This window comes from Nilaparvata lugens, chromosome 2 (genome assembly GCF_014356525.2).
Source record: "Nilaparvata lugens isolate BPH chromosome 2, ASM1435652v1, whole genome shotgun sequence".
In the NCBI taxonomy this organism is placed as follows: Eukaryota; Metazoa; Arthropoda; class Insecta; order Hemiptera; family Delphacidae; genus Nilaparvata; species Nilaparvata lugens.
Window position 1 is genome coordinate 14529600 of NC_052505.1, and position 26143 is coordinate 14555742.

The following is a 26143-nucleotide window of genomic DNA, read 5'->3' on the forward strand; positions in this document are numbered from 1 at the left end:
AATAAAACCTTCATAGTTATAATAAGTTGAGGTTTTAAATTAGGATTATAGTTGAAATAGAAAAGGAGTTGATGGGATAGAAAAAAATAGAAGTCCAGTTAAAGTTATCAGAATTGTGCAAGTACTATTTAAATCTATCATATAATTTCAGAATTTAAAATTGTTAATTTTTTTCATTGTAGTTCCATTTGGAACTTTAGCCTTTCGTCTTATTCACTAAAGCAGCTGATTACTCTTTTGACGTTTCGTTTCGACAATGACAATAATAAATAATGAAGAAAACTGATTTTTGCTTTGTTTTTGTTAAAAAGAGTTATGTAGATTGTTTTGATTAAGTAATTAGTAATGCTTATTATTTAATAAAAGTTTATTCTTCTAGTATTAAACGTTGTCTGTTTTAATTTATTTATACAATCGAAGTGACAGGTGAAGATTGTGAATTTATCTTGTAGGCCTAAGCTACAATATCGTATCTGTTAATGAAATCAACAAGTAGTTTGATTTTTTAGACAAAAGGGTAAGATTTAATTATTATAAAATCTTCATTGTCAAATTTCAACATGTCATAAATCATATTTATTACTATTCTCGTTAGAACAAATCATTGGAAAAAGTGCACTACATGGGCTTCTGTTAATAAATTGCGTTAAACAGTTTTGCAAACCTAGCTTTAAAAATCCAACAAAACTAATTTTCATAAGTCTATTCAGTGTACCATAAACTATAATTTTCGCTAAAGTGCACGTCCAGTGCCAACATACCTGTCATCAAATTTTTGGTTGGGATTGATTTAGTATGTTATTTTGAGCACATAGCCTAATCACAAAAATTAAACGGCGCTCACTATTGTTTTTAAAATAAACTAAGTTCAAAGTAGCAGAACTTTACATGCATTTAACCTATAAGTAGCAACCATAAGTAGCTAAGGTTAGGAAAAGCTGTAGGTTAGGAAAAGCTTTGGGTAGGAAAACTCAGATTAGGAATATCATCATTTGATGATTTCAATAATCAAAATGGCTGCTACTCATAGGTTAAATGCATGTAAAATTCTGCTACTTTGAACTTAGTTTATTTAAAAAACAATAGTGAGCGCCGTTTAATTTTTGTGATTTTGTGCTCAAAATAACATACTAAATCGATCCCAACCAAAAATTTGATAATAGGTATGTTGGCACTGGACGTGCACTTACACCATAATTTTTACCGTGTACCATAATTTTTATTGCAATAGAATCTTATTTATTATTCTAACTTAAATTCTTTTAAGTAGCTTACTGCAAGAAGACTTGAATCTTTCTGCTCAATATCATCTCACTTTTTCAGGTAGGATATTGCTAAAAGTGGACATAATTAAATGCTTTGTGAAAAATGCAAGCGGATTCAAAAAGTGATGCAAAAGTAGAAGAAATGAGTTCTTCTCAAACGTCTTCATCTTCACCCTCATCATCCACTGCATCTCTTCAAAATAAAGGTAGGATTTAGTAGGTTTGAAGTTGTAAAAAGGTAGTATTACAATATTAGTTTTTCTTTTTTGCTCCTAAATTGAAGCTCCAAGAATAAAGAGGTTGCAACAGTGTCCACGCAATCACCGTTTCTAGTAGTGGGTGGATGATTTGCAGTACTTATGACCAATGGGGTGACTTATGACCATTATAACTAGTTAAGAAGACAGATTCCATCACTGAAACTTTTTTGGAGGCTTCTTTACACTAAAAGTTACTGCTCATTCATTGACTTACAGTCCTTTTAAAATTAGAACAAGATTTACAAAAAATCAATAATGAAACATGATCATAATTACCCCCTGCTCCTGACCCTATACAACTCATGGCTTTGAAGTAGACACTGGAGTGTATAATTAATGAATTCATTTTCTTTTGACTCATCAATCAAAGCAAGTTTACATGAATTATTTTCGCTTCAATCCAAGAACTGATGAGTAATTTATTATTATGAGTAATTGTAAATTAATCATAATATAAAGTAAAGTGTAAATTACATGTATCTCATTTGTATTTATTACATGTATCAACTCAGCAGTGTGGTGAGTGCCTGTTTTCTTATTTGATTTCTGCCTTAGAGCAGCAGTTTTTCTTTTACTATTCTTGACGTGTCTCAGTGGGCTTCACTTTAGTGATCCCTTTTATGTACCTAATTAATTAAATACAAAATTTGATTTTCAATCATCCATTGACCACCTATAGAGAGGGTTTGTGGGTTTGTGAATAGAATTCATTGATTCATTATATACATTTATTATTTAAGAGTTTACCTTCTCATATGTTGCCCGTAATGAGGTATAAACACCTCAGACACCTCATTTCTTCAATAACTCTCTCTTTAACCGATCTCTCATTATGTATCATAATAATAATAATGTAAATAAATGCATTGCACAAGAAAATTGTGTTGGAGTTTGACTGTTGTGTTTGTTGGGAAATAGTTTGACGAGAAGGTGGTTGTTGTGTTTGATTTTTCATAGATGAATTGCGGCGGCAAGCAATTTTCATAGATGCGGCGGCAGCAGCAAAAAGTGGCCTACTGTCCAGTGTTAGTCCACCGTCAGCTCTGCCCTCCTTCGTTCCTGTTCCAGCGGCAGCTGCTGCCTCCAACACCGCCCCCGCGCCACTCTTCCATCCAACCACTTTCAGGTCGGCCATTCACTTTTCTATTCCAATAATGTAATATTAGTTGACTAATCTATCAGGACTTGATATTAGTAGGCCTATTGAAGTGCTATCTAATATTAGAAAATTATTCCTTTGAAAAATTGAATAATTTTTGGCAAAATTTATTAGCCTATGAGTAAGTAATTCTTCTCTCGGTGCGCACTGAGAAAGAAGAAATTTTCTGTTGATGCTTATAATTCGGAGCATTCAACTATTTCTCTAATTATTTTCTCTAAATATTTCAACTATTGTAACCTAGTAACCTACACATGTAAAGTTGTAAATTTAAACCCAGCTACGTTTTCTGAAGACTTATTCCTAGCTAAACGTGGTTGGGTGTCTGGGGACCATTACATGTTAAGTACATGTTCTAACATGAACTCAAAATCAACAGAACATTCTTCTAAATAAAATGTTTAAATGCTATTAGCGAAATTTCATTACTCCAATGAGCAACACAATTTGTTGCGGCATTTGTTAACAGTGAAATTTGAGGTTGTAAGGGGAGTGCCTCAGAATTGCGACATTTCAAATTGTTTATAACCTAAAAGTTTCTTTTATATTAGGTTTAAAGGTAAAAGGAAAGGTTACGGAGGTTAGGTTTTGGCTTATGAATGGCAATTTGTTAATAATATTCAATGTTGTTTTCCATCACGAACTGCTTATTATTAAATCACTTTTGCTATTAGAAAAATCTGGTGTGGTGCACTCACACAACTTTCCTTGCCGTTATGAAAATTAATCACCTGACGCTAGTGTACACGCGCATCTCTAGTCTACTATTCAAAGATTTGAGTGACAGGACAATAACGCTGGAGACACACGAGGTCTGCTATATCTTCATAGTGAATGATCTAATAGAATCAACAGTTGCCAACAGTTTGAAATTGAATAATCACATTTTATCGAATTTCGACCTTATTTTCAATTTTAGGTGAAAATGTTACTGAACATTAATTGAAGATATTTTCATGCTCAATCTTTTCCACCTGAAATTTTTAGTTCAAATTGTATCTGAAGCCTGATAATTGGGAATCTGAAATCAAACTTTGCATAGATGAGGCGAAGCTCCTGAAATTTTTACAGATATGAGACTTGTGACAGTCAGTAGAGCTCATCAATGACTTTTTTAGGTATGAATTTGATCAAAATCGTTAGAGCCGTTTTCGAGAAAATCGCGAAAACACACACACACACACACACACACACACACACACACAAATACCCAAAAACCACTTTTTTGGACTCAAAAAAGGGGACCTTGAAACGTATAGAAATTTGGGAACCTTAATTTTTTCGGAAAGCAATACTTTCCTTACCTATGGTAATATGGCAAGGAAAGTAAAAAAACGACTAGCAGTTAGATATTTTACAATAAATGAATTAATCACTCACTTTGACAACGGAGACAGCAAAAAGTGATTGTTGATATTATTTGAAATGTTTTGATAATTCTAGCTAATAAACACAAATAAGTTGAAATGTATCGCACATATAAATTGCACCCGTTATGAATTAGTATTGAGATGAATAACAAAAAACATATCAAGTTAATAGTGAATAGTTTACTGATGTGCATCTATATTAATTTACATATTTGATTTCAGCCCAGCCATCCCGGCTGACAAGGCGAGCGGTGAGGGCGTGGGAGTTGGGAAGGAGGGTGGAGGGGCAGGAGCGGTGGCTGGAGAGGGGGGGTTCGGCCTGATGGGGTGGGTGAGGGGTGCGGTGGACACCTCCAGCAGTATTGTCTCCAAGGTGGCCGAGAAAGCCAAGAGCTCAGTTGACACTATGATCACCACTTTGGATCCTCAGATGAAAGAGTTGCTGTGTGAGTATCCAGGCCTTCACCAAGTTGAGAATACTGTTATATTATCAGATCTATCAATTAAGAGTCTTTCTAGATAATCAGGTACTATTAAAATATTCTACAATAATATTGAGCATCTATGGGTTGCTTTAGTTTAAAGAGTTGCTGTGTGCGTATCCAGGCCTACACCAACTTTAGAATACTATTAAATTATCTATCAATTAAGCGTCTTTCTGGATAATCAGGTATAGTACTATATCATATTCTACAATAATATAGAGCATCTATAGGTTGCTTTAGTTATGTAGCTCATCAATAAAATCACTTCGCTTATATGTGCTACTTGATTCAAATAAAAACAATATAATAACTTTTAGTACCCTTGTATTAAAAACTGTAAATATTTTAACGATAAATTTTAACTTGATAATGACCTATGGTCGAAACTGGTCTTTGAAATATTTTAAAGTTTTTAATAAAAGGGTACTAAAAGATTTTATTCTCATCAATAAAATATGTAACTCTTTACGTATCCTCAGATGAAAGAGTTGCTGTGTGAGTATCCAGGCCTACACCAACTTTAGAATACTTTTATACTATCAATCAAGAGTCATTCTAGATAAGAAGGTACTATAAATATTCTACAAAAACCTTGAGCATCTATGGGTTAATTCAACTATGTAGCTCATCAATATAATATGTAATTCAGCTATAGTGAGGTCCACGTTATAATGGCAGTGGATAAAGATAGAAGAATAGCGATGCCGATTCTCTGCATTAATTGATTATATTTCTACACTGTCAAAAACATAATTGGCATCGTTGTATACCTAGAAAAGGATAGTACCACCGGCTTTGTCGAATGATAGACAAGGATAGCAAGACCAAAGTTGATCAAATACTGTCATTATAACGTGGACCTCACTATAGGTCGTAACTCTCATGTGGCTCAACAGAATATGTCCAAATATTATGGTAATTTTTTTATATGAATAACACGACGACAGATATGGAGTATCTGTTGTTGTAAGTCAAGTATAATCAATGTCATTTACCCACAATAAATCACGATTTTGAAATGTGGTTCTAGAAAATAACTGTTGACTTGTTGCAGCACCTTCAGTACTGTTCGAGGTTGTAGTGACGTCTGAGGAGGAAATCGAAATAAGCCCGATTCGGGAAGCCTTCCATCAAATCTTTGGTAGCCAGAAAGTGACTGTGAGGTGAGTGTTCGTTTTTTATTGTAAATTTAATTATTTTTCAAAGTATAGTATGATTCTGCTCACATAACCTCTAGACTGTTTATTCTAAATTAGGGTTTAAAGAAGTTTTGGGCTAATGCTTGTTGTATTCACCTGAATTGTATTTACTGTCTGCAAATAAATAAATACATCTATCTGTCTATCTATTTATAGTAAGTGAACACTACTATACATGGAATTTTGTGGCTTCATGGCTTCTGTGACACTCATGGAGGAGTTCTATTAAATTAGAGGTATCAATTTATGAGTTACTGTTGTATTTTTCTCTCTCATGTAAGCATGGAATTAGAATGTGGGGAAAACTGTTTAACGAATAATACAGGTTTTTATTTGGCAGAAAAAGACAATAAGAGCAATACTGGGCCTTACCCAACTATAGTGAGGTCCACGTTATGATGGCAGTGTTTGATTAGCAATGGTATTGCTATCCTTGTCTATCATTCAACAAAACTGATATAGCGTTAACTCTTTCTCGCTTTGCTCTGTTGCTAGATCGTCTTTCAACAATCTAGAATTAGTAATAAATTAACAAAATATTCATCTTGGATTATGAAAATTCATTATGAAATTATTGAAAAATATAATTTATTGCTTAATAAAATATAATTATTTTAAACGAGAATGAACAGTTAATATTACATCAATAAACTTGTATCAGCTTCCGTTTATAGATGACATTGACAAGACAGAGGTTCGGCAATGTTGTTCCCCTAAATTTCTCCACTGCCATTATAACGTGGACCTCAATATAGCCTCATGTAAGACTGTGTAATGTATACTTCATAAAATCATGACTTCACCCTCCTTATTTATATATTAAAAATTAATTAATATTAAAAAAATGAATGTTGTTATATGTAATATTATGAATGCCAAGGCTACAATAAAATACAAGAGGTAATTTTAATTATACAATTGTAACTCCCACCATCATACTATGTAGGAGCCTAAAAATGGCTATCTACAGTATTGTTGTAATAAGCTGCCACTGAAAATAAGAAACATGCCACTTGATAAACAACATAATAATTGTATTGGAAAAACGTTTACAATTCGGTAGAAGAATTTCTCAATAGTTGAATGCTTTCATGTACTATCATTGATGTTTTGATGTTTTATTGTATGCAATTTCAATTACTTTGATTATACATAATTATTCAATTCAATTCAATTCAATTCTTTTTATTTGCCATCAATACAATTTACAATAAATTATAATAATTATTGTAATAATACTTTGTGTCATGGCCCAAATTTATTGTAGTTGTATTTATTGGTCAATAAAAATATTTCTATTTCAATTAACATTTCAGATGTCCTACTTCACGCTTTAATGTTTGTTGTATTTAAGACAATAATTGATGCTCAGTTGAAAATTTATTAATTTTATGACGTTGGTTGTGATTGGTAGGGGTGTGCGAGGGACACAAGAGGAGGAATGCGTGGCGGGGGCGGTCTCAGCTGTGCAGCCGGTTGGCTTCGAGGCGGCGCAGCAGAAGGCGTGGAAGCGCATTGAAGCGCTGCGTGCAGCTCTGCAGCAGCCCGGACCAGTTGTGGCTGTCGAGAGCTTCATCACTGAACTCTCACCCGACAAGTCAGTTCATTCAACAAACTACCGATATGGAAAATTCATTAGAAATTGCAGTTGACCAAAACTACTTGAACCAATTAATTCGAATATCCAATGAAAGCTGTACAAATAGAACTAAGGACTTCTGCTACTGCGAATATTGACCGAAGAACTAAAGAAGGAAATTCTTAGAGTCAAGGTCTATAAATACTGGTCATGACACTCGTGTTCCTTATGGAGCGGCCATTATGTGGGTCTTTTTGGCGGTACATTTGAAATTCAGATCTGCTCATAACTAAATTATGCATTATGCTTTTTAAAAACAATATTCTGGTTCAGATAATATGTAAATTCAGGTTTTCGATTTTTTAATAGTGAAATTTCAATAGTAAATACTCCAATAATTCATTTTTTCATTATTAAAAATTGTTCTTATTCTTGTAACTTGTTAAGGCTAACATCAAAAACAGTTTAAAGTTCCCAATCAATTAAATCTAAAAATCAACAAATCAGTTCCTGGTTGGAATCTAAATATTATTATTCTGTCAGAAGAATTTATTTTACAATTCGAAGCCAAGCAATATTCCTTGAACAATATAACACACATCATATTGTTCAATCTACAATGATAACAGCTGATAAATTTGAAAATTGGTGAACTAGAACCCCATAAAATGGCGATTTTGCAATGCATCACGGGATTGAGTCATGACCTGTATTTATAGACCTTGCTTAGTGTGAAATAATTGAGAGGGTGCCTGGTGAGCGAAGGGGAAAGCTGATCGGCTATAGCGAGGTCCACGTAATAATGGCACGTTATAATTTGATTAACATTAGTGTTGCTATCTTTGTCTATCATTCGACAAATCAGATAGCACTATCTCTTCCTAGCTCTGCAAGGTTGCCAGATTGTTGTTCAACAATGTAGAAATATAATAATTATTAATTAACAAAATATTCAATGTAAATTATGAAAATGTATTATTTCATCATTGAAAAAATAATTTCTTTGCCAAACAAAATTTAGTCCATTATTTTTAACAAGAATAAACAGTATGACATTAGCCTACATCAGATATACCAGTGTCAGTAATCCTCTATGGAAGACTGTGGAAAGGCCGGCAATGATGTTCTCCTATCTTACTCCACTGCCATTACATTTCTTTGACCTCATTATAGGTACATTGGTATGTAATGTTGGAAGGTCTGTTTAAGAATTCTATCGGGCAGAGCTCAGCTCTTGATGGAAAGACTATAGATAGCTCATTATATAAAATAATAAAATTAGTAGAATATTGATGTTGATGTTGTGAAATCTCTCCATAATAAGAAAACAAAGATATTGTCAAATTTCACTATAAAGCTATTAGAAAGACTGTGTCCCGGTTGCACAAAAGCATGTTAAATTTTAATCATGATTAAATGCCAAGAGAACCAATCAAGAAGATATTTTTGCATGGAAGGCTTCTCTGATTGGTTCTCGTGGCATCTAATCGGGGTTGAAAGTTAACAGACTTGTGCGACTGAGTATAGGAATGTTTAGTTGAGTTGGATTTGTTGGATGTTTTGCTGAGTTGGACTTGTTTGATGTCTAGTTGAGTTGGACGTGTTGGATGTCTAGTTGAGTTGTACTGGTTGAATGTTCAGCTGATTTGGACTTTTTGGATGTTGCAGATGGTACGACGTGCACGCGATAGTGTTGTCGGATAGCAGCAACGGGATAGTGGTGGAGACGTTCAGCCAGATGACGCCGATCCCCAGCTCCATCGTGACGCTGGCTCAGGACGACACCCCCGCCGACTATCAACATAAGGCGGCCGGGTTCGCCGTCGATATTGCCACCATCATGGCCAGTAATCTTCATGTAAGTACTAGTCCTACAATATTCCATTCAAACTACTCTGAAAACAAGTGAAATCTAGTTCATACTCACATCTACTTGTGGGATGTTCAAATAAATTAAAACCTGTTGATATTAACACTATCATGGTCAGTAATCTTCAAATAAGTACCGTACCTATCAAACACTATTCCATTCAAACTACTTTAAAAACAAGTGCAATTAGTTCAGTCTCTAAGCTCTACTTGATGGCTTATGAGACATCAAATAACCTACATTCAACGCCGTTGATATTAACACCATACTGGTCAGTACCGTTAAATCCAACGTATTTAAGTACCGTTTCAATCCAACACTATCCCAATCAATCTTCTCAAACTAATCTAAAAACAAGTAAAGTTTAGTTCATTCTCGATTTGATGGTTTGTGAGATATCGAAATAGATTCTAAGGCTGTTATGCCAGATTAGTATCCTAATTCAAATTTGACTTGAGCTCTTCCAATGACTAATTGAACAAAAATTCGAATTTACTAGTAGACCTACTACCAAGTATCTCGATGAATGAAGTGTTATAATATTATACAGATTCAAAAATTAGTAAATAATAAAAAACACAAATTGGAATTGTTAACCAGATTATTCAGATATTTTAATTAGCCACTTCACTCCGAAAAATTTTCCTATTAAATAAAACTGGTTGACAATTTCAATTTGTATTATATGGAAAAGTACTATAACATCACATACAACACAACTGTAATTAGTAAATAGTTGGAGAAAACCAACAGACTGCTAAATGATTTTTAAAATCTCCTTGATTTTTAATACAATCAGTCCATTTTAAACACAATTGATAAAATTTTCAATAGATCTATCACATATTTACAGAATGTACCTCTAATGTTTAGTTTTGGAACTGGAATGGATGCAACATTTTCATTGCTTTTAGTAATTGTTTTTCACATGTTTGTAGGTGCATGAATCTGAATGGCACCACGCATTGACCGGAGTAAGTAGGAGAGACATGATTCTTCTAGCTGCTAAATCTTTGGTCAATATTTATAAGAACAGTCTCCAATAAAGTATTGTATATTGTGGTTGTTGTTCTTCTTGTATAATTTATTTGCACGATAAGTTGAAAACTTCAAGTGCATTTCAACCATCAGTCTCTTGTAGGATTGTTTGAAAGTCAGTGTTTACAGGATTGATCTTTGCAATAATATCAGAAGATAATATTTATAAATTAAGTGATATTAGATAATATTTATCTGTTGATCAATTTTTGTTTTTCATAAGCTACTTGAACTGTTATCCTACAGTCAATTTCTCATTCTCATCTTTGTCTATTAAAAAAAAAGAAAAATTGTACATTGTGATCCAATGTGTTGTTTTGTACTGTACTAGTAATCTGTAGTATAAATCTTGACAAGATTTATGGAATTAATTTGAAAAGTAAGTATTTGTTGTGAAAGAGGTAGTGTGACAGGGAAAAATATGAGAAGTATGACCTAATGCTATCCCAGAGAGTGAAGTAAATTTCCTGAACAACTTTGAATGCTATCAATTATTGCAGTTTGTCAGCTGTACCCAACAACTCTGAATCTAATAAAATTTATCTATTTATGATAGTTATTGAAGGATATGTACTTGAAGTTTTCAAATGTATGCACTAATTTTGTATTTATTCTGTTTGTTCTATACAGTCTTGTATAAAAAATATCTTGAGAATAATTATTAACTTAATAAACTGGAATAGCGTTTATATTATGATTTTTTATCCTCTCTACTAATTGAAAAAAATTACTTGTTCATTTTGTTATACCAATCTGGAGCTGCTCCATCCTTGCAATGATAATGCAGTGCATTTCTATCTTTTATTTATTAACTATTTATTAAGATAACATTATTTGTATATGTAATTCTTGTAGGATTAGTAACCATGTGAGTGCTGTATTTTGATATAAACTTGTAAGTAATAGAATAAATAAATGTTTGTAATATCTATCTGCAGTTATTGCTATCATTCATTTCAAACCTAATGCGATTTCAAATCCAAGTATGTCATAAAACTATAGTGGAAGTCCTATTATAGTAGGGGTAAAGTGAGAGTACTGTATCAAAGCTGCCCCCAAATCTACCCCAAAGCTGATTCTTGGTTCTAACCTTGCCCAATCCAATGTAATCTGAACTAACTTAACCTAGCCATACCCCTAATCTCACAATAAACCTCAAATGAAGATCCTCATTCCCACTTTTTTGGAAAAAAACTAGATTCAGCTTTTTTTCATTTCTTGAATAACTAAGAAACTGGCTGGTTAAAGGCAGAGGGTCACCCCCCCACAGGGGGGGGGGGGTTAGTGCTGGTGTTCCTTAAGAAAGGGAGCTGTGCTAGGTCTCAACATAAAAATATCATTAGAGATTCTGAGTGCTTGTTGCTCAGTTTCAGAAAAAGTTGAGTTAGGTTAGACTGATTCCTTGACAAATGGATTTATTGAAAAAGTTATCCTTGTAATTTGTTGTCAAATTAATGGTTTCTTAGTTATTCAAGAAACTGGATCTACTTTTCTCATAAGATCCTTATTTTCTGTTCAATCTTAACAAATGGATTTACTGGAAAAAGTTATCCTTGTAAAATTAATGGTTTCTTAGTTATTCAAGAAATAAAAAATAAGCTGGATCTAGTTTTTTCCAAAAAAGTGGAAATGAGGATCTTCATTTGAGGTTTATTGTGAGATTAGGGGTATGGCTAGGTTAAGTTAGTTCAGATTACATTGGATTGGGCAAGGTTAGAACCAAGAATCAGCTTTGTGGTAGATTTGGGGGCAGCTATGAGCCAGCTTTGAGACAGTACTCTCACTTTACCACTACTTATTATACAATTGAATACATGAAGACATTAAGGTTGGTGACTAAAGTAAATAGAGGACCAAAAGAATACTACAATGAATAATTACAAATTGAATACCTGGAGAAGTGGACCAATGGAGATGTTTCGGGCTGTGATGCACTTTAGTTTTGTGGCTACACGTTTGTAGTTTATTCGAATCACTTTTCACACGTTTTCGTGGGGCTGTGGTTGAGGTATCCTATGTTAAGGAAAATGATACATAGGCCAAGAAAATGTTGCTGTAATAATAAAAAAATCGTCATTCCCAAGCACGTATTTTATAAAATCCAGTAAAGATTTCTATAATTACAATTTTCTCATCATTTCGATTATTTAGATGTTCCAAGATATAAATTCTGTATAAAATGAGAAACATTCAACGTCTAGCTATTGTTATAACATTATTACCTTGTGTCAACAAAGTTAAAATCATGTTTCTTTAAAATCCCAAATTTATTTTCAACTTATATTTACAAGTCTAATGAGGAACTGATTTCAAATGAATATGAATTCCAAATAGTAAAGGATTAACAAGCCAAATACTTGTCTGCACAACAATAATAATATTACATATTTGCATAACAATAAAAACAATACAACAATAATAATTTATTGAATTATAATGAACTTAGTTCAAGGCACTAATGAATGGGTATATTAAATCAAATTTGACTCTGATCCCACTGCATAATATGGCTCACTCAGATTATGAATCACATTAAATTTCGATGAGACATTTAATAGTTCTTCAAATACATCTTCCAAAGAATTTGTCTAATTCTCTCATTATATTCGAAGACTCTGACAAATTACTCTATAAAACAATCCTTATTTCAATTTGAATACTTGATTAGTGGAAAAACTTGAAAAAAACCCTCTTGAAAAAGTAAAGACAAATTGTCTGAAGGTGCTCATCTTAAATGAGTGGGAAAATATACCACAAATAATGTAAAATCCAGTTAGACTGGAGTACGAATAAATAAAACTAAAATGAAGTTTTACTTTAAGAGGAAGATCAAGCGGAGCTCTTCCAACCTAAGGCCCGGTTGTACAAAAACCCGTTAAATTTATACTGTGATCAAATGCTACGGGAACCAATAAAAAAATATCTCTCTTAAGCCTTCTACAATTGTTTCTCGTGTTATTTAATCATGATTAAAATTTAAAATGCTTTTGCGCAACTTGTTAAGAAGTTATTAAAAGACATTTAGAACACTGTACTCTTCAATCAATGGAAAAATTTGTGACTAGTACAATGCTCCTTGATGTTGAGTACCTTTGTTGGAAAACAGCTAAAATAATAGATAATTTATTTATTGAAAATGGGAATAATGTCAACTTCTCCTAATGGCATTCGACAGGCTATTCAATAAAGGAATGGCAGATACAAGAACAAGAAGTAATGTATGAACTTCAAGATGGCTTCCTCTGCCGCAGGTTATGATCTCATTCTCCTAGAAACAGACAAAAAATAACGAATAACAATTAGAATAATTCTTCTTTATAATAAAATTAAATTCATCAATACTACAGTTTTCTGTGATACCGGAATTGGATTGTGTTAGTTGAGATCGGTTGTACATGTAGATGATAATTTAACTATTTTATTATTAAATAGCAGCCAAACAAAGATATCAATGTAAATAATATTAACTCCAAGAAAAATAGAGCTAAACTTTATCACTCGTTATGCAGGGTATGAACATCAACAACCAAAAAAAATCTGGTGTGGTACACTCACACAACTTTCCTTGCTCATATTTGAAACTACGATCAAACTTCTGTATATGTGTATATATAATTATTGTTTTCAGAGTACTTTTTCCTTAGTGTAAATTGTGAAATTCGATTATTTTTTTATTCGTAATTTTTTTTAAAGTCGTCAAAACAGCTGTTCTACAGATGAAATATCTCGACTATGTGTTCTTTTTATGAACAGCGCTACCTACCTACCTCATGCACGAGAAGGAGGTTACTAAGTCCATTTCTCAAGGATGGGGTGGACCCCCCATTAGTTCCCCAGATAGGAGAATCATGCCAGTTGATAGAGCTGATAAAAAGCTATCCATTTAATAAATTTGAAGAAAATCGTTAGAGCCGTTTTCGAGAAAACCGTAAAAACATGGTTTTTTAGTGATTATCCGCCATTTTTCTCATAAATATTACGGAGCACCTGCAATTTTCCCAGAAATGAGACTCATGTCAGTTGATAGAGCTTATAAATAGCTATCCATGGTATAAATCTGAAGAAAATCGTTAGAGCCGTTTTTGAGAAAATCGTGAAAAACATGGTTTTTTAGTAATTATCCGCCATTTTCTCCGCCATCTTGAATTGAATTTCATTGAATTTCTTATTGTCGTGTCCTCATGGTATAAGGACTTTAAGTTTAAAATTTCAAGTCAATCGGTTAATTAGAAATGGAGTTATCGTGTTCACAGACATACACACATACACACATACACACACACACACACACACACACACACACACACACAGACCAACACCCAAAAATCATGTTTTTGGACTCAGGGGACCTTGAAACGTATAGAAAACTTGAGATTGGGGTACCTTAATTTTTTTTGGAAAGCAATACTTTCCTTACCTATGGTAGTAGGGCAAGGAAAGTAATAAGAACCAAGACCTTTCTATAATTTTTCTAAAACATTTGCTCTATTGTGAGGTCCACGTTATAAAGGCATATTTGATTAAAATTGGTGTTGCTATCCTTGACTATCACTCGACAAAGCAGATAGCTCTATCCTTTTCTAGTTATGCAACGTTGCCAGATCGTTTTTCAACAATGTAGGAATTAATTAACAGTTAACAAGATATTCAATTTCAAATGTGAAAATTTATTATTAAATCATGAAAAATATTTTCTTGACGAATGAAATATAATTACCGTATTGATTATTTTAAACAAGAATGAACAGTTGATATTACCAGTATCAACTATTCTATGAAGGCAGTGGCAAGGCAGAGAATCGGCAACGCTGTTATTCTATCTCTCCACTGCCATTATAACGTGTACCTCACTATTAGATAACGGTATGTCCAGATCTGACAAGCAGCAGATTATCTATCATTGCTAGCCAAAACGCAGGTTTATTTTGATTTGTAATAAATTCAATTTTTCACCCGATAAGATGAGAATGAGAATTGAATAGGAACTCTTGAATTGCAACCCGTGCAAATTATGATTTCAAATTCGGGTAAAATATATTTTTTCACAATAATTATAGCATCACAGGAATGTTGAGACATGCTTACCAGTGGATGCTCACTGAAGCAACCAGTCAACTTTCGCCTGGGCAAAGTGTTCAAGTACAACTTTTGACAGCTCTGGTTTGGACCATACGTGTTGTTATACTCAATTTCAGTCATTTCAGCATTCAGTTTCACATAACAACTCTGGTATAGCGCGTTTATCACTATCAACAGGAGATTCGTGTGCGGAATTCTTTTCACAATGAATGGTCTGGAACAGATAACACAGTATTTGAAATGAAGAGGGAAAATCATAGATACTTTCAAGATACGTCTCAAATGTAGAATGTAGCAGAATGAACAGATTGTAGCTTTTGTTGCCTGAACACTGCGGAAGTTGGATGGTCGGCAACAGTAAAATACCAGTATTTTATGGACATTGCCACAGCTCCAGCAACTAGTCTGTTAAGCTGAAATATTCTTATAATGACATTAGCTTACTATGAAAAATATGCAAATGCATAGTACCGTGCTGATACTGGTCTTGACGAAAGCAAAGTCCTGCTCATATCAGCGATCAACTATAGACTACGACTACTGTTCATACTGATTTAGAATAGAATTCATTTGTCATCGTATTTACAAGAACACATGGACATCGTTATTTGAGTATAGTACTTACAGAGTACAGAGTAGAATCTACTCTGCTTACAAGCAAAATGCACAAAGTCCAAAAATGGACAAAATGAGGTTTTTGCAACAAGTGATACATTTTTCGATGCGCTTTCGACTGGTGAAAAGCACTAAGCTCTGATGTTGATATTTTCATATATACAGCTGATTCAAAAAAGCATCAAGTCAGGATGTGTTGTTTTATTTCAGGAGAAAAGTACTAAGAGGACTAAAGTTATTTCATTCAAAATTACCGCCGCACATTCAGATTGATTTCTACATGGATGCAGGTTTGATGCCTAGTGAGATCGGACTCCCCGGATTCTTGATCAAGAGAAACGTATTAAGTCGACTTGGTGCGTTTCACCAGTAACACAAATCTTATAATATAACACAGATAATTACAGTGAACATGCAAACTTTCAAAATCGTTTTTCTCAAAACTATTATTTTTGACTTAGTGCCTTCTGCTTGTAAACTGATTATAGTTTAGATTTAATTTGTGTATGTTAAGCGAATTCCTAATTTTATTTTCAAGTATGAGTTATGCTCCTGTTTGCAGACAAAGTTCTTCTTTAGCAAGCAGTATTGTATTCATTGACTGTATACTTAGCATGTTTGTTGAATTCAATATTTGATTATTGTTATTCTGTAATGTACTTGTCATTGGATAAAAAGATTTATCTATTTAGTATTGTAGTGCAGTATCATAGTATTTCATCAACATTTTAAAAATTCATTAAATATTCATCAAAGAAGCAATCAGAGAAAAAAAATCAATGCAAAGAGCAGTATATTTATGAAAAACTGAGGTCATTGAGACTCATGTCATGCTACTCTTGGAGAGAATAAATAAGTGATTTGGATAGTAGCTAGTATTGTAAAATTGTATGTAAATCTATCCAAATAAGGGGAAATATGATCTTTTTTCTTTAGGGCTACTCTTGAATATTTGAAAAATTAGAAATCCAGGTACCCTTTTAAAATTATTCAATCAGACATGATTCGGCTATATAATGCCATTACCTATTTATGATGTCGTGATTGAACAGTTTTTTAAAGGGTACTTAGATTTCTAATTTTTATTCATATTTAAGGGAAAATATTTATGTATTTTTTGTTTCAGACATTAATATAATTTTTAAAAGCTTAGCAGAAGATTTTATATTTCCTTCTCATTCTGATACATTTTCCAGGAGGACCATGAAGCTATTTAACTGTGTAAAATTTAGTTTAACGCTTTTCTAGATTTAAATCAACTGATGACTAATCACTCAACATCATAGATTTCCATTATGCTCACCTGGAACAGTTGACAATGGTTGAGGAGTGATACCCCTCCTTGCTGAGATGTTGCAGCAGGTAAAGATCGCCCTGCCGGTCACACGGTCTGGCCACCGTAGTGTTGCGAACCTGAGAAGTTTTGCGCCGATAGAACACCTTCTCACCGCCTTCTTCACCTGTTCCTCCGCTCTCTATTTCATCGTAATATTCTATAGAATAAATAAATAAATGAATAGATGAATATAAATGTATTGTCGTTCATCACATAACAATAGTTATAGACATCATCAGAAATTGCAGTTTAGAAAACTTGGTCAACCTATAACATAAAGGGTTAAAGTAGAAAATACCAGTCAGAACAACATTCAAGTAAAATATTACATTAAAGAAGTAAGCCTAAACAGAAGAAATAAGAGTTGAGAATAACTCATTTTGAAGAGAAATATTTTGAAAGGATAAGAACCGGCTGCACAAAAGCCTGTTGAATTTTCATCATAAATAAATTCCACGAGAACTAATCAGAGAAAGTTTTTCTGAAAAGAAGGTTCGTGACATTTCTTTAGTTTAACGCTTTTCTAGATTTAAATAAATTCCATTTAATAAATTAATTCCAAAAAATACATAAATAACCATTTCTGATTGGTTCGTGACATTTAATCGGATTGGAAGTTAACAGAATTTGGTCTGTTAAAAAAAGAAAATATGTTACTGAAATGGAATAAAATCAAAAAGTACCCTTTTTAGAGCCTTGGAAATGGCTCTAATGAGTCTAAAGATTTTGTGCATTGATAAATAATTTATTATTATAATAAGAGGGAACAGTTCTACCGTACGGTACTTGATGATTTTTATTTCATTTCAATAATATTGTTGTAAATGAAAAGTGGATATGACGATGTTACTGTATAGATGAACTGTACAGTATAAAGTGATGTAAAAGAGGACTAATTCCGATATTTTGTCTCTGAAACTAATAAAAAATAGATTAAACTGATTGAGCATTATTTTCAAAGATCGAATCTTAAAATTTTAATTGCACTTGTCAGTTTGTTTATACATTTGATCAATATCCTCTTGATACAGCGATTTTCCTATCTTGTAAAAACATTGAACATTTCAACATAATCAATTTATTATGCATCGGATTCTCTCAAGTTTCACACTAGTGTCCACGTGTCTACTAATTTTCTCGCGGCACTGTTAAATACAAGCATTGAGGCCACACAAAATACAAAACTTCAAAATATACAATTATTGTCAATAGCTAAAAAATTACAATAACTGTTAAAATCTATACGGTATCTATTACACAAATCACAAATCTAACATAGAACTAAATCAGTACTTGAAACTAAACGTTTATGCCGGTTTTATATAATTAAAACCGTATTAAAATTTATTCATACATAGAAGAAGAATGTATGTTTATATGCTGTACTCATCGGTTCAAGATATCACTCTCCCCATTCAAAAATATATTTTATATAGGGTCTAGAGTGTTTTAGATAGTGACTATACATTTTTCCTTATACTTATTATAATGACATTTGTATTCGTCGAAATTATTAATTTCTTCTTAGACGACTGTACCGTCTTTGCTTTGTTACCGAGTGGAATATGTCAGGAGATAACATAAATAGCTATATCGGGCTTGTACAGATATACCGGGATGGCTCAAACTACGTGTACTACGACTATCTACAGAGTGATCAAAAAGTCTCTCCCCAGTAGTTGCGTGGTGGCCTATTGTGTGTTCTGTTTAGAAGCCGGTTTGACAATAAGTTACTCCCCTGGAATAAGGAAGGCTCTTTCAACATCCACTGTGATGAATGTACAGGTAAGTATGATAAATTGAAACCCTGTTGTTATAAATACTTGTTTTTGAGCGATTGAGTGTTTTTTGTATATATTTCACTACGGAGGGACGTTCTAATCATTCTGTACTATAGAAAAGACGGTGGAAAGGAATCGTGTCATGAAACGCTATGAATCCACTGACTTTCAGACGTAAATTTCACTAAAGGTTATTTCAGAATCGTGTCATGAAACGCTATGAATCCACTGACTTTTAGACGTAAATTTCACTGAAATAATCTTCAATAGGGTTTCATGACACGATTCCTTTTCCACCGTCTTTTCTATAGTATGGAATGATCAGAACGTCCCTCCGCAGTGAAATATATATATATATATATATATATATATATATATATATATATATATATATAACACTCAATCACTCAAAAACAAGTATTTATAACAACAGGGTTTCAATTTATCATACTCACGTGTACATTCATTACAGTTTATGTTATGAAGACACAACCGGTTTCGTCCAAATCATAATGAACACTTGATAATGGCATAATTTGCAAAAACTGGTGGTGTCTTAGATAAATAAAATGAAGGGTACTAGGAATTCTATAAAACACTAACGAGTAGCTCTGTAGAAATTGACAATAAATAACAATGATATTCATCACTTTGGTAAAGACAGATGAATAATGAAAAAAAACTAATCAAATTCCATAGAACAATATGGAATAAATGGTTATATTATGAATGGTCATAAACAATAGGGTTTTCAATTAATTGACGTGGGCAATGAGTTTAATATATTCTACTGTGTGTATACGTATGGTTACTGTTACTTCCTAATAATAACAATAATTAATAGCCAGAGCTTGTGTATGCATTATTAGTAGTCTACTAGCCTGTTTAATGTTAGACGCAGAGCAGATATACAGCGATTTCGCAACTGCTAGCTGCAGAATTGAATCTAAAACAATTTCAACAGAAGGCCGGCTAAACTCAGTCAGCGACTGGGGAGGGCCGCGGCAGGGGACGGGAGTCTTGGTGGGGCGTCCGTCAACCACCCTCGTTCGAGTTGGGGGTTGAAACGGGTTTTGAGTGTTTTGGAGAAATGTTTCCCTCTTTTAGGAAAGAGGGGCCGTGCTTTCGCACTGCCAAACAGGGTTGGTCGCGGAATGAAGGGAATAGGAACCTTGCGGTGCCAGTCGCGAGAAAGGGCTTCGTGTCAGGACTAAGTCTTAGTCCTTGGGCACCGGTGTCTTCCCGGGGTCCGGGTTGGTAGAGGAGCTCTGGTAAAGGCCTTCACTGGCCTTCCCAGAGGTCCTCTTTCGGTTCCGTATGGATTAGTGCTCTGCGGCGGCTCGCGCTCTGGACTTTCCTAAGTCCTACTTGCCGGACACCAGCTGTCCTCCTGGGGTCCGGATCGGTCGCGGAGTCGCGGGAAAGGTTTTTCCACTCCTTCCCAGAGGTCCTTTTTCGGTTCCGCACTGGATTAGTGCGCTGCGGCGGCTCGCACTCTGGACTTTCCTAAGTCCTACTTGCCGGGCACCAGCTGTCCTCCTGGAGTCCGGGTCGGTCGCGGAGTCGCGGGAAAGGTTTTTCCACACCTTCCCAGAGGTCCTTTCCCGATTCCGCACTGGACTAGTGCGCTGCGGCGGCCCGCACTCTGGACTTCCCTAAGTCCCACTTGCCGGGCACCAGCTGTCCTCCTGGGGTCCGGATCGGTCGCGGAGTCGCGGGAAAGGTTTTTCCACACCTTCCCTGAGGTCCTTTCTCGATCCCGCACTGGATTAGTGCGCTGCGGCGGCTCGCGCTCTGGACTTTCCTAAGTCCTACCTGCCGGACACCAGCTGTCCTCCTGGGGTCCGGATCGGTCGCGGAGTTGCGGGAAAGGGTTTTCCACACCTTCCCAGATGTCCTCTCTCGATTCCGCACTGGATTAGTGCACTGCGGCGGCTCACGCTCTGGACTTTCCTAAGTCCTACTTGCCGGACACCAGCTGTCCTCCTGGGGTCCGGATCGGTCGCGGAGTTGCGGGAAAGGTTTTTCCACACCTTCCCAGATGTCCTCTCTCGATTCCGCACTGGATTAGTGCGCTGCGGCGGCTCACGCTCTAGACTTTCCTAAGTCCTACTTGCCGGACACCAGCTGTCCTCCTGGGGTCCGGATCGGTCGCGGAGTTGCGGGAAAGGTTTTTCCACACCTTTCCAGAGGTCCTCTTGCGCCTCGATGTCCCACTGGTGGTCTACCAATGGGGAGTCAGGTTTCGACCAAACCTGACGTGTCGCCGTTGGTCGAAACTGGTAGCCCGTCGTCTAAACGGGTTAAATGTCGTTCAGCACTCGCCCAAACGGGTGTTGAGCAATGGAGTTCACCGTGTTTGAGGCTAATCGTCTTTAGCCTCAACACAACTCCCGTCGCTGAAGAAATCGGAGTTCACTTTAGTACAAGACGTACTGTGTCGTTGCTAGCTGCTCGCTGCTTCCTTCTCACCTCACTCGACCGCTCGCCCTGGCTCTCCGAACTCGACTGCCTCCTGCTAGCCTTTCTCGAGCCTCCCTCAGTAACCGAGAGGGAGGGGAGAGAGGATGCGCAGCACCGCTGAGCGGTAGGCCAGTGGCTGGCTTGAACGTTGACCCCTTTGATTCGATCAAAGATAGCCGAGCGTCGAATAAATGAGCCCTAAACTCAATTCCTTTCTCTAGTTACGATATACATCGTGACAATATATATATAATATATATATAATATATATATATATATATAATATATATATATTGCTATATATATAGGGATTCAAAACTGCAGTCTGCTCGGTTGAGAAAGGAGAAAGGGAACTCAGTTCCCGAAAATTTCCCCTATTTCTAATGTAAGTTTTCAAGTGTTTTCAATCTATTTATATCGTGTCTCCTGTTTTAATTATATATATATATATAATATATATATATATATATATATATATATATATATATATATAAAACACTCAATCACTCAAAAACAAGTATTTATAACAACAGGGTTTCAATTTATCATACTTACGTGTACATTCATTACAGGTTATGTTATGAAGACACAACCGGTTTCGGCCAAATCACAATGAACACTTGATAATGGCATAATTTGCAAAAACTGGTGGTGTCTTAGATAAATAAAATGAAGGGTACTAGGAATTCTATAAAACACTAACGAGTAGCTCTGTAGAAATTGACAATAATAACAATGTTCATCACTTTGGTATAGACAGATGAATAATGAAAAAAAAAACTAATCAAATTCCATAGAACAATATGGAGTAAATGGTTATATTATGAATGGTCATAAACAATAGGGGTTTCAATTAATTGACGAGGGCAATGAGTTTAATATATTCTACTGTGTGTATACGTATGGTTACTGTTACTTCCTAATGATAACAACAATTAATACCCAGAGCTTGTGTATGCATTAGTAGTCTACTAGCCTGTTTAATGTTAGACGCAGAGCAGATATACAGCGATTTCGCAACTGCTAGCTGCAGAAATATATCTAAAACAATTTCAACAGAAGGCCTACATTTTTAGCTGAAAGCAATCACATCATTTATCACAAATCGGCTGAAGTGTTCCTCACTGAAAAGAAAATCGCCCAAGCTGTAGAACAGATTGAAGCCGTCTTCTTCAGTGTCTTCCTGAGTCGGTGTTGTATCATGAACGGGAGGCACCTCTGACATCACTCCAATAAAAGACAAACACATTAAGCACTGTAAGTATAGGCCTAGTCCAAATTCGTAGGTAAGCCGCAGAACTTACACAATATAAAACAAATTGTTGCCTCAACGTCAACGCTCTTCATGAAGAAATGATTTCGAGTTATAACATGCATTTTGTTACATTGGATTTTTTATTTGAAAGATTTCTGATTTTTATACAAAATCTATTCATCATGAAACATCAAGAGTGAGGTGACTGACTTTAATTTGGACTAGGGATGACTGCCTGATGAATGGTAACTAATACTATGATAACTTTGGTTCACACAAAAGTTATTAACAAAATGTTTATTTTTCCGTCCTTATATATTGAACGGAGCTTGACAAACATATGTTCATCATGTGTATGATAGGTTATGTTCAATCTAATAGAATCTATAGGGACGTAGAAATAAACATTTTGTTAATAACTTTGGTGTAAACACAGCTTTAGAATCAAACAGATAGAAGAGAACATATATGCACGCTTGATGTAACTTATTGCAAAGCTAGTAGACAGTTCTGTCTACTAACACGTTGAATTATTGTGCTGATAGTTTATTTATTTATCTATTTACAAAGGCAACTTTCTACAAGTATTTGAAGCTGGTGATGATGAGGGAATGAATGATAATACAAACGTTTAATTTGATAATGTATCGTGCAGTAAATTATTGATTGGTGTGAAAATAAGCCTAGGATAACGATAACGATAACGATATCGATACCTAGGCCACCTAATAACTCACAGAAATCAATTATCAAGTAAACATTTGATGTTTTGAAAGCTTAAAAACTTCCTATTTTGATGCATAAGCATACTTAACATAGAAGGTGAATTTACACTAGAAACAGAGATGTTGTCAGCTTTACCGTACATAATTTATTCAAGCCAAACTATAGTTTCAATGCACTCAAGGCTGGGCGTACACCGATTAGTCAAGACAAGACTAGTCACACTTAAGTCACAATACTTCACATAGTTGCTTATGAAGACATGTCTAATTGCAATGACTTAATCAGTGTGAGTTGCGTCACAAGCAGCTATGTGAAGTATTGTGACTAAGTGTGTCTGATCATGTCTTGTCTTGACTAGCTGGTGTGCGCCTAGGCATCAACATCATCATCATTATCAAAATGAGAGGAGTTTTATACAAACCAACAAGACAACTGATGAAGATGCCCCAAGTAGATTGAAACTATAATTTGGCTTGAATAAATTATGTGATACCTACTGACAACATCTCTTTCATTTCAGTTAAATGTGGAGAAATTCCACAACATTATTTTATAGTTTTATGTTAGGAAACTCATCATGTCTAATAACAAACTATGAGTATTTGTGATACTGTACATCGACTTACCATCATCATACGAGTACACTGGCCTCCATAAAGATAACTCCATCAAGTACCATAGTAAGGTGCTTGACATTGACATGACTAAGTTGAACAGTTGCTTGAATGGCTGAAATTGAATAAAACATTTTATTAAATTAAAATATAATTTACAATTCAATTATTAAAAAGTATACAATTCTATCTTACTATGGAGAAGACTGGTTTTAAGATCCGAAACACAAGTGAGTATAAATACACAACTAGCCTCCAATTAATTATCCGAATTCAATATGTAAGATTTTAAGGAAACAAGAAACCGGTTGCATTGCGTATTTATCCTGTGCCCTAGCCAGGCTAGGGCAACCGGGGCATCGCCCCGCGGCCCCCGGCCAGGGGGGGCCCCCAAATGAAGGTGAAAAAATTGAAAATCAAATTAAAGTTTATGTGAAATTTATCAATTACCATAGGGATTTTTTCATCGACTAACAGCATGCTTTATGTACCTCACAGTCCCTGTGACAGTAGCCCAATGTAGTTTAGTAGATAAACATACAAGTAATATCATTAATTATGTAATACCTTTGAATACACAATAAATTGTATATTTATTTATGGTGTTTATGGTAATACTGGTAATACCATTGATTATATATGATCAATGGTAATACCTACTCATTCTCAAGTTTAAAATTGCCCAACTAGTTTAATAGTGAGAATGCAACTGAACTTACTAAAAAGACTTTCTTCTTGACTTGACACTAGAAAAAACATCAATAATTCAGTCAAAATCTATTTTTTGGCCTCTGTCATTTTCAATTGACAAAAGAGCCAAATCCCTGAGATGTTGTTGGGACATGGAGCTTCGCAGTTAGTTTTTTATGAGTTTTAATTTTGAGAATTATCTCTCTGCTTTGGCTACTGCTCGGTTGCCAGTTTAACGACTCACATTTGAAAAGCACATGTTCCATCTTTTTGGGAACTATTGGTTAATGAAAAAATTCCCGTGTGACTGGCCCCTAAGAGACTAAAAAGTTTTAAGACATCAGTACGAATGTCTTTATTTATTTATTATGTACTGTGAATAACATTTGAAAAAATAATTATGTTTTCCATTTTCCTTTCAGCACTATAAATAGAATACCAATCACAATGGTAAGCTGGAAAATAATGGTTCTAAAACCAAACTAATGGCACCAGGGCCAGGAGTCATACAAATTTGCATATAAAATTATTACCAGTTTATGACTTTCCATAGAAATTTGTAAACATAGTTTAAGCAAACAATTAGCAGTATTATAGATTTAATAAGCAAAAAAGGTAATAATAATAATAGGATGATAATAAAAATGCACATAAATTCTAAGCCTAGAGATCCAATTACTGTATGCTTATATCTATTAATTAAAAAAAGTGCGATTGCGAAATATATAACAAAGGGGGCCCCGAATGGACTTTCTGCCCCAGGGCTCCCAAGGGCCTAGCTACGGGCCTGGTGAACACTTGCTGAATAGCACATGATAGCTTTCGATTCTAACATTATTTAAGAATATAAATGATTAAGATGTAGGTAGATAATTATGAGGTATTGTGTGATAAACACTTATGGTAAGATACAATTGATTTTTCTTAATTTATAAAAAAGGATCTCAAAATCAATTCCTGCAGTTGTAGTACCGTACTGTAGTAGCATTGGAAACATTTTCTTTTGAATTAAAATTTCAATTTTAATATAAACACATAGCAAACTAAGGGCCGTTTGCACAGTGACAGTTTAAACAAAATTTTATTTCAAACTGGATTAAATCCGTATCAAGTATCGTTTGTTATAATATGATTCATTTTGAGTTTAAGCCACCAGCTGATTAAATCCAGTTTAAGCTTTGACTGTGCAAACGGCCCTAAGTGGAGCGACGCCCCAGCCCACTTACCTACCTTACTATTAAGTAAGTAAGTACTTACTTACTTATCCTTTCTATGCAACATAGGTCTAAAGCTGGATTATCATCTATCAGTGGTAGTGAACATGTCTGGTACAGAGGGAATATTATTCCCATAAGTTAT

At 34.6% G+C, this 26143-nt stretch overlaps 2 protein-coding genes across 7 annotated transcripts in view; one reads left to right on the forward strand and one right to left on the reverse strand.

Moving 5' to 3' along the window:
- Positions 1 to 17: 17 nt before the first annotated feature.
- On the forward strand, positions 18 to 11160 carry LOC111045416 (protein PRRC1). Of its 2 annotated transcripts, none has more exons than XM_022330823.2 (8): positions 18 to 517; positions 1324 to 1471; positions 2513 to 2651; positions 4277 to 4500; positions 5594 to 5702; positions 7153 to 7335; positions 8986 to 9175; positions 10126 to 11160. In XM_022330823.2, the coding sequence occupies exons 2-8, from the start codon at positions 1369 to 1371 to the stop codon at positions 10231 to 10233; spliced, it is 1056 nt and encodes a 351-aa protein (XP_022186515.2). In that variant the 5' UTR covers positions 18 to 517; positions 1324 to 1368; the 3' UTR covers positions 10234 to 11160. The 2 variants fall into 2 exon arrangements, with proteins under 2 accessions (XP_022186515.2, XP_022186516.2); XM_022330824.2 differs by having other exon boundaries at positions 237 to 426.
- A 1313-nt stretch (positions 11161 to 12473) lies between these two features.
- Positions 12474 to 26143, reverse strand: part of LOC111045415 (voltage-dependent calcium channel subunit alpha-2/delta-3) — a 47390-nt gene continuing 33720 nt past the window's right edge. For 2 of the 5 annotated variants that reach the window (XM_039420644.1, XM_039420641.1), the window contains 5 exons: positions 24107 to 24209; positions 22625 to 22729; positions 17223 to 17412; positions 15311 to 15518; positions 12474 to 13493 (listed from right to left, as the gene is read on the reverse strand). In XM_039420644.1, coding sequence (XP_039276578.1) covers positions 13374 to 13493; positions 15311 to 15518; positions 17223 to 17412; positions 22625 to 22729; positions 24107 to 24209 — 726 coding nt within the window. In that variant the 3' untranslated portion in view covers positions 12474 to 13373. The remainder of the gene's footprint in view (positions 13494 to 15310; positions 15519 to 17222; positions 17413 to 22624; positions 22730 to 24106; positions 24210 to 26143) is intronic. The other 3 variants (XM_039420642.1, XM_039420643.1, XM_039420645.1) reach the window with 3 other exon arrangements.